At 36.5% G+C, this 9,566-nt stretch overlaps 1 protein-coding gene across 1 annotated transcript in view; it reads right to left on the bottom strand.

Moving 5' to 3' along the window:
• Window positions 1-1,625: 1,625 nt before the first annotated feature.
• The window catches only part of LOC136820131 (abl interactor 1-like), a 15,786-nt gene continuing 7,845 nt past the window's right edge, over window positions 1,626-9,566 (bottom strand). The window contains exons 2-6 of the mRNA XM_067076369.1: window positions 6,480-6,645; window positions 6,088-6,250; window positions 4,428-5,933; window positions 2,751-2,930; window positions 1,626-2,322 (exon numbers count right to left, since the gene is read on the bottom strand). Of these exons, the coding sequence (XP_066932470.1) occupies window positions 2,159-2,322; window positions 2,751-2,930; window positions 4,428-5,933; window positions 6,088-6,250; window positions 6,480-6,645 (2,179 nt within the window). The 3' untranslated portion in view covers window positions 1,626-2,158. The remainder of the gene's footprint in view (window positions 2,323-2,750; window positions 2,931-4,427; window positions 5,934-6,087; window positions 6,251-6,479; window positions 6,646-9,566) is intronic.

A 9,566-nucleotide genomic window follows, 5' to 3' on the forward strand; every position in this document is an offset into this window, starting at 1 on the left:
TTCTTCTCTTTTGAAAGCCAGGTGTTCATTCAAAAGATGTTTTTCTATTTTAAATTCAATAAAAGAAATATGATTAAACGATTGACTTTTTATTTTAATTTTTTTTTTTTGTTTTCATAATGACCCATAAAGTCTGTCAAAATGGAAAAATGAGCTAAAATTGCTTGATACACGGCCAATTTTCGTTCTGTTTACTTGATATTTTTCGTGCAAATTTACATGGGATCAAAGCTAAAGCTAAGCAAAAATTTAATTCGAAACCCGTGTATTCGACCTTCTACGATAGGCTCCCTTATTCGATCAAATTTAAAGTCCCCGTCAACAGGAAACTCATAAACGACGCTCCCTTATTCGATAAGCTCCCTTATTCGATTAAAATCCAATTCCCCTTGTAGATCGAATTAGAGAGCGTCAACTGTAATGTGAAAAATCACCTCACTTTTCCAAAAAATATTCCAATAATATAATCTAAACTATCTAAATACCTCATAACTAATGTATAATCTAATTTTCGTGGTGTACAATATGCAGGATTCAATCTGGCTAATTTTTTAATTTCCGTGTCTTTTGCTTTGAAAATTGTTTCGGTCAAATCAACTTAAAGGAAAAGTCACAAAATTTTGGTTCTCTTTTCTGGCGAACATACACTCTGCTGTGAGACATCATGCAAAATGTTCATAATTTTTTTTGTCAAGGTGAAGAGAAGACACGAAGAGAGGTTTGAAATCTGACTAAAAATTACACGAACAAAGAATTATTAAGAACAAACTATAAGAACATTGTTAAGTTGTCAAGTTAGGAAAATTTAAAGGCTTTATGATAGACTCTAAAACACCATATTTTTAAGGCAAAATGGATAAAAATACTCAAAAGAGGTGAAAATAAGAAGATGTTAAGAATATTTTTAGGCCTAAAATTTATAAAGTTAAGAATATTCAAACACAGGGTTCTTATAAAAAGAAAACGTGTACGAAATTCACAAGGGAGAAATGAAACAGCATTTATAAATGTACATCATGCTCAAGAACAATAAAAATCCGCAATAAACTACCTTTGACCTTTTGCAGAAAACGTAAGAGGACCTCTCAATTTGTTTGCTTTGATATAAGAAGTTTGATCACGTGTCAGTGTGCATGTACGACTAGATATCAAGTTCTAAAAGGGTATTAACTAACACAATTTTTTTTCGTCGTTAGACTAGGTCAAGTATTTTTATCATATTGGAATATCTATTGTATACAGGTTGATTAAGGTTTTAATGTTTTCATTTAATATAAATGTTTCCCTGATTTTTCGAGACGCATCTCAGTTTTTGAAAAGATATATATTATTTGAACAGACTTGGGAAGTTGTAAGTACTCTTATTAGGTTCCAAATAAACTGATTGGGGTTGGAAATTGTACTTCTGAAAACCCACAAATAAGGTAAATATAGGCTAAAATCAGGCTATTTAGAGCAAAATAAGGGGCCTTCTCTTTGACAGCTGAAAATATTCTTAAAAATCAATAAACGGTGGGTCCTAATAAGGTCCGGGGAGGTTGGAAAATTTTCGAAAAGTTAACAAGCGGGGAGGGGCGTTTATTTGGAACTAAGAGTACAGTAATGTGGTAGAAATAAATCATTTTGCAGAAAAAGAAATTTGACCTATATTCTTCGAAAAAAGAAATTTAAATGAAAAAATACAACAAAACAAAACCAGAGAAATTAAAATTACAGAAAAAATAAAGATGATCTAAAATTCGTTACATACAAATAAAGCTGTGAAAATTAAATTTTATAAGATTGACAATATTAATTTATAACATAAAAATACAAAAAATTAAAGCAAAAAATTTGAAATCTTACTCTCAAAGAATCTTTGATACTTAAAAATTGTAGACTAGACCCCACGCAGTGCTCCTTAAACACATAATTACTCGAATACCATACTAGAATCAAAAGAGATCTTTCATGAAAAATGATCTTGATAAGCTCGATCAAGATACAAAGAAGTTTTGATCCTTGAGTCGAATTAATTCTAATACAAAATGCAAATAGCTTACAGAGTCACTCGAAGTTGGTCCAAAAGTTCATAAGTGCATAAAACATTGCTAGGAAATACGTAATATCAGTCTTATTCCCAAGAGACTCATAAAAATGGGTGATAATTATGTTTCCTCTACATGTAAGGTGTTACATAGTTACCAGGAAAAAGTCCTTGGATACCATCTTTGACACCTTCGATCCAACCGTCATCATTCTCTTTAATGATGGTGATGACGTCACCTTCCAATAGTTCCAGTTCGTCATCGCGTAATTTAGTGTAGTTGAAGATGGCCACCACTAGGAAAATGAACAAAAAAATAACCAGTTAAATTAACCCAATTAATTCAACGAAATAAGCTCGATATTTAGATTTTGCTTACCATAACCTTTAGACTCCACGCGAAAATGAAAGAAATTGCTTTGATAAGAGGGCGGCTCGCATAATTTAATGCGGGCGGACATTTCAGATTCTCAATTCGTGAAACTGTATCCATTCGAGAAAGCTATGCAATGATAAAGCGACATACAAGGGACTGTTCATGAGGAGATGGGCTGACCCGGCAAGCTGAGAATCGATAGATTTTCGAACGTCACGTGAACTATTTTTAGCCATTTGGTTAGTCAAAAACTGTGACGTAACGTTCGAAAATTCACCCTCTCTCACCTAGCCGAGCCTCTATATAAACAACTATATAGAAAGGATACAAACAAAAAACATCACTTACCCTTAGCCGGTCCACTGACTTCAGGGGGTGGAGGTGGCGGCGGCATTGCACCACCCATAGGCGAAGTAGGTGAATCCAATTCAGGCGGGGGTGGCGGGAGATCGGCTAATGAGTTATTGGGCGGTATTTGGTATAAGTCGTCAAGATCTGGAGGTGGCGGTGGAAGTTGTGAAGTATCGTCTGTGAGAAGAAAAAGGTAAGTTTTTAAATTTTTAAAAAATGTTATATTTCAACACATCCTCACACTTATTTCTACCATATATGTAGATATTAGAATCCGTTTCGTTTCGTTCTTTGATAGTTAGGGTTAGGATTAGGGTTTGAAATATGTCGTTCTTTGGTAGTTCGTTCTTTGATAGTTACGGTTAGGGTTTGAAATATGTCGTTCTTTGATAGTTAGGGTTAAGGTTTGTCGTTCTTTTTGTCGCTTTTTAATAGTTATTTGTCGTTCCTTTTAGATTGTCTGGATAGTATTTATACCTTAACTACTAATATGGTAGGGTAGATTTATGGATTTTTACATATCTACACATATGGTAGATTTACAATATCTACACATATAGTAGATTTACGGATTCTAATATCTACACATATGGTAGATTTACGATTTTTACATATCTACACATATGGTAGAAATAAGTGCGAGATTGGCCTGTATATTTCATTGAAAATTTTTCTTCCCTGAATACACACTGCAAAATGTATTAAACCAGGCGATGATAGTTTAAGAAACTTGTTTGCCAGCTCCTAATTAAGTCCTTATTGGGACAAGGGGCTAACGTTTACAATATCGTTTCCTTTAAAAGATAGTAGCGAGTTTATGTATTTGCATTTAGTGACGGAGTGACTGAAGCGATCTAGAATAACCCGCATTTTGACCCGCAAGATCGAAGACGGTAAAGTGTTGATTTACCGTCGTCCTCGGTCAGTCAGGGTGTAGATAAATCAGAAGCTGACCGTCTCCGTCGCAGAAAACCACAGATACATAAACTCGCTAGTAAAAAAATAATTGTTGACAACAGATCGCTAGCCTTCCTTTTCATTTAAAGAGCTAAACATTAAAAAATGATACGAAAGCAGCATCAGATAAAAAGCTAAGAAATATGAAATTGTTAAAGTCAGTAAGAATATCATAGTCGGTGACGTCGGCACAAGAAGAGAATGAGATTTTTGGGTTAGGGGATTTGATTTGTTATCGTATAAACATTGCAAAATAGAAGCAGCTCAGATAATCGAATGCCTAAGAATGAGAGTAGTAACTGTATGTAGGGGTTTTGTTAGAGGTAAAAAAGCTTGATATATGCCGTCGTCAAAAACAATTTGTTGATATGCCGTCGCTAAAAGTGATTGGTTGATCTGTCGTCGTCAATTAAAATTTGTTGATGTGTCGCCGTTAAAAACAATTTGTTGATATGCCGTCGCTAAAAGTGATTGGTTGATCTGTCGTCGTCAATTAAAATTTGTTGATGTGTCGCCGTTAAAAACAATTGGTTGAAATGTCGTCGCTAAAAACGTTTGGTTGATATGTCGTCGTCAAAAACGATTGGTTGATATAACGTCGTCAAAAGCGATTTGTTAATATGACGTCGTCAAAAACGATTGGTTGATATGTTGTCGTCAAAAACGATTGGTTGATATGACGTCGTCAATTAAAAACAAACTTTTGACATACATTACCTTTAGATTCATTCATATCTGGAGAAAAACAAGGGGGAGGGAGGTAAGAGCTTGGTGCTTCTAACCGAGTGAAAGTCTCATCCACAAAGGGAGCATCAGGAGAAGACGGAGAAAGTAAGGCAGAAGAAGGGAGAGGAAGAGGAGGTAGAGGGGGTGGAGGGGAGGAGGCCTTTGCTTCATCAGGAAGGGTGATTGTGGAGGCAGATGCACCAAGGGAAAGTTCCAAGTCACCAAACAACTCATTCTGCATAGCGGCCAGCTCTAATTCTATTGATTTTTGTATCTCATCAACAGCAGCGTTTCCTTCTCTTATGAATTGTGAAGTTGGTCTTGATGGATTGACCATAGAGCCAGGTCTGGACGTATTCACTATAGATACTGGTCTTGAATTACTGGTTGGTTTCGCAGGTAAAGGTGGTGGCGCTGCTGGCAGATCATCGTCTGTCCTTGGTGATTTTTGTGGTAAGGGCGGAGGAGCGTCAAAGTTGGTTGATAGCCTCAAAGAGCGGCGCCTTTCACGCACCTCTCCGCTTGTGATTGGTGGTAGAGGTGGAGGAGGCATTGCATCAGATGGTCTCCTCAAAGAACGTCTCTTTTCTAAGATTTCGTTTGTAGACATTATGCCGGAGGCTTCGGAGGAGCGACGAGAAGAATAACGTCTGTTCTGCATATCTTCCTTATCAGGAGTAGCCGATGATCTGCGAAGTGAATTTCTTTTCTCTGTGATGTTGGATAAAGAAGGGAGTCCAACAGGCGGTGGAAAGCCGTCTTCATGGTTAGCTGAGGAAATGTTATTGTTGGGGAAGAAAGCAGGAGGAGGTGGCGGGGAAGCTACGTTGCTTCTTGGAGGTGAAGGACAGAAAGAAAGACGATTGCTTGTAGGTAGTAGTGGTGGTGGGGATGGAGGAGGAACATTAGTGACACCAGGAGGTAGAAGAGTGGGTGCAGGAGGGGGAGGTGGCATGGCTGGAGTTGATGGAAGTGGAGGTGGTGGTGGGATGGAGCTAGATGCAGGGAGAGGGGGTGGTGGGATGGAACTAGATGAAGGGAGAGGGGGTGGTGGGGGAACATTCTGCTTACCTTCTTCATAGTCTCTGGTGGGGAGGTTAAAGGCTGGTGGTGGAGGTGGCATTGGGATGTTATCGGATGGGGATGGAGGTTCAGGTACGTGTTTGGGGACGCCTACTGGAGCAACTGGAGCAGTGGGTGGTGGTGGAGCTGGGTTGTTAGGTGCCCTTGGTGATGCAACCTTGTGGATAGGTGCCATTGGTGGGGCAACGGGAGCGATCGGCGGTCTTGAGATGCTCTCCTGTTGACGGAGCTTCTGGTTTGAAGATGTGATCGAAGCTTGGTGTTGGAGACCTTTAATAGACCCTTGGGAACTAGAATGGACACTTGAGATGCTGGCGGCCACGCCTCCTTTGACTGAACCAGACGATGATGAGGTTGAAGGGCGCCGTTGTAAGTATCCTTCGTTTGCACCTCTGTCAGTTTTAACTCCGTGCCCTATAAATATCAACAAAGTTTGGACGGTTACAATACGTAATCAAATTTATTTGGAGCTATTTTTTTGACACCTTTAAAACTTCAGAAAAACTTCAGAATGGTGATATGAATACAGTTTGAGAAAAACAATAATATATAAATACAGAGAACTTACCAATATGGTCCAGGCAGCCATAATCAATCTCCTCTCTCTTGTATCGTTGAGGCTTCTCTTGCTGAGTAGGAGCAACAATTTTGTGTGAGCGGGAAAAGTTTTTGCTACTTGTCAATACTCCAATTTCTCGACGAGCAACCTTTTCTTTGTGAATATCCACAATCTAAGAAGAGTTGAATAAAGTAAATTATTTTGTTGTCACCACCCAGGCTTCATATTCATATTTTATAGAGATTTTCAGGGTCTCGTTCAGTATTGTGTGATCTATCTTTCTTTTTCGGGGATTGAGTAGATTATAGCAGCTTAAAATTTCAATACCAGTCGTGAATTTATTTTCTTATCTTAAGAAATCAATATCTACACATCATTATAAAGAGCTCTTCTCAACTTACCAAACCAATGTTATTGGCATTAGATTGCATTTTATTCAACTGTATAGCCTGCTGGTCCATCATTTGAAGAATGTTGACAGCCAAAGAATGAATTTGATATGCAACACTTGCCAACGATTGAGATGCATAGGCTTTGGTCTCTTCAAGAGCCTTTGTCTTGTCAGGACTAGAAAATAAATTTTACCCTCTAATTCTGATAAATCAAGAAATTTTATTCAAACAGTGTAACAATTGAAATTCGAGAAAATATTTGTCAAAATAAATTCCTCTATTAGTATTAACAGATCAAAGAATCAAAATAATTGCCTAATAATCAAATCTCAATGAACCATTAAAAAGGTAAACGAAGCAGTAACAGGTCATTTAATAAACAAGGATGTTTATAATAAATTATTTTGGGAAATTTTCCAACGATAATCTTAATAAGTGCAAAATCTTTTAAAATTTCCAAAAAATGAAGATTTATTCTACTGGATCAGAAATTTTGAATTTCGTTGATTTCCAGGAAATCTTTTAGAAGAGATATTATTATTAAGATGTCAAAACTGGCATCTTAGGCGGAGTACTTCCGGAGAGGTATATAAATCAGAACTATTAGGTTGGACTATCCATTTTCTGTTATAAAATGAAAAAGAAACAGGAAAACGCTTCAAAAAACGCAAAAACTGGACAAAACAGCTGTTTCTGGCTGAAAAACACGGTTTTCAAGGGTTAAAATATCTCGAGTTAGGTACAGAAATCACCTATACTTGCAATATATCTCTAATCTTAATTTTTTGAGAGCTTTCCAAAAATATACAACAGGTCTCGGTTTTCTCAAGCTAAAATTTTCATTAATTTTTGACCCTATGATTTTTGCCTGAGACCGTCATATTTGTCCGAAAATCACACCAAAGTGTCCGAAAAAAAATTTGAAACATCGTAATTTCGATTCCCCTACCCCTTAGCTTTCCAAAAATGTATAACAAGTGCTTCTAACAAAACAATCGAGCGATTTCAAAAAATCGAACAAAATTCCCCCTACTATCTAGGGTAAAATATCAAAAATGGCAAAAATGCAAATTACAAAATTTTGTTGTTTTCTTTACTTTTATAATCCTGGCAGTATAGACTTAAACTCATATATCAAGATTTCGAGTCCAGGCTGATTTTACTTTCATTTTGAGTGTTTTCATTTTCGATTTCAGCAAGCCAACATCTTAGTAACGGGGTGCTCGCCCCTAGGTACAGGGGTTTGTGCAAAATACTTAACATGGAAAATTTGCCAAATCCCCCATTTCGATTAATGCAATGAAAAATGAAACTTTTCTGTTTCACTTTTTTGCACCTACTGTATTCTTCAAAATGAAAATATTTAAGATTTTTAAAGTTCTTCTTTTATTCAATGATTTTTTACGACACTTTGTTGACAATCTAACTCTTGCATCAAGATCCTGTTTTCTTCAGTAAATTGAAGATGAGAAAAACCTAAGCCATGGATCACTGATTGAAACAAATATATAGAGGGTGGGATTTTACAGCTGCTCGTCGTGCAAGGTGCCAGAAAAAAGGGCCGTTTGAAAAGCGGCAACCTCATTGGTGGAAATTTGATCAACAGCTGCGAAGGAGCGCTGGGAAGCAATCGGTAAAAGAGACCACTTTCGTTTTTGTTGCAGATTTCGATATAAACTTCTCTCAGGGATTACCGTGAGTGGTCCTAAATCTGATAGCCCTGCCTAAATCCGATGTGGTCTTTCAAAGATACAAACTAAAATAAAAAAACCTTTTACTGTGACGCAACGAAAATACCAAAAAGTGTCAACTAAACTGAGAAATTTGAAACAGTGAACCAGTTGAACCAAATAATTAACAATAATTGAATCTTATATGAAACATAATTTTTTATTGCAATATGTCTAACGTCATAAATGACAATTTTAAAAGGTAATTGATTTTACAACTCACACTTTTTAATTACATTATTGACATTTTGACATTATAGCCATATTGTTAGATGTTTTGAATTTGTTTTGAGAATTCTTACAATAGTTTATCGTTCAACTTGGAGAGGGACAGAGGGAGTGTTTGTAAACATAGAATTTTTTTTCGTAACTGTTATTTGGGGGGTCGGAATTAGGCAGGGCTGTCGGATTAAGGACCACTCACGGTACTTGATAATGTACATGTACACATGTGTTGTGTCAACTTGTCAGCATTGTATTGTTGTAAAGGAAAAGATAAAAGAGGTAAGACTAGTCTAGTTTCTAATCCTGATTTAGAAGTTTAAGCTTACACTGCCTTGGCGCACAGGGATGCCAGCGAGGCTGCCCCTGCTATTATCTTCGATTATCTCTGCAATAACATTGAAAACCCTTCGGAAGGCAAGTGAGTACAGTGTACACATAGGCAGCAATAAAAAATATGTTGCGTTCGGATCGTCCGACCGACTGTTTATTTATAAGAAAACCCGAATCGGAAAGTCAGTAAAATTGTCGAGCCTATTTGAGATATTTTACTAACTAGCCCAGAGAAAAATTTTAAACCTTTATTATTTGAATGCATGCCTTTTTAATACTCAAATATAAAAAAATTAAAAAATTTCAACTTGTTCATTAGTCAAAAAAGTCATTAAAATTGATTAGCCTCTGCGATGGAGTGCAAGGCTGAAAGCCACATAAATAGACCTTTTTTCACCACCCTGTTGAATAATCATGTAGTCCAGCAGAAAAACAATGATAAAACCATGCATAATTATTACGATATGCATGATATATACAGTAATTATGCATGGCTCTATCATTGTTTTTATGGCTGGACTACATAATTATTCAACAGGACGTCCTCTTTGAAAAAAGGTCTATATGGTTCATCCTATAAAAGGAAGTTCATTATATGGTGGCCTATCTTGAAGTGATAGGTTGAACAAAATGTTTTTGGCATATTGATGTAACTGACGATTCAATAGACCTTTTCGCCTTTTCATCCGCCATATTGAATTGTATGCAAAAATAATGGTGGCCGAATTGCCGTGGTGAAATTCCCTTAGAAAGTATGCAAAACATATGCAAAAATAAAGTATTAATATAAAACTTACATGCATAATTGGCA

Source organism: Clytia hemisphaerica, unplaced genomic scaffold (genome assembly GCF_902728285.1).
Source record: "Clytia hemisphaerica strain Z4C2 unplaced genomic scaffold, Clytia hemisphaerica genome assembly, whole genome shotgun sequence".
NCBI classification, from domain to species: domain Eukaryota; kingdom Metazoa; phylum Cnidaria; class Hydrozoa; order Leptothecata; family Clytiidae; genus Clytia; species Clytia hemisphaerica.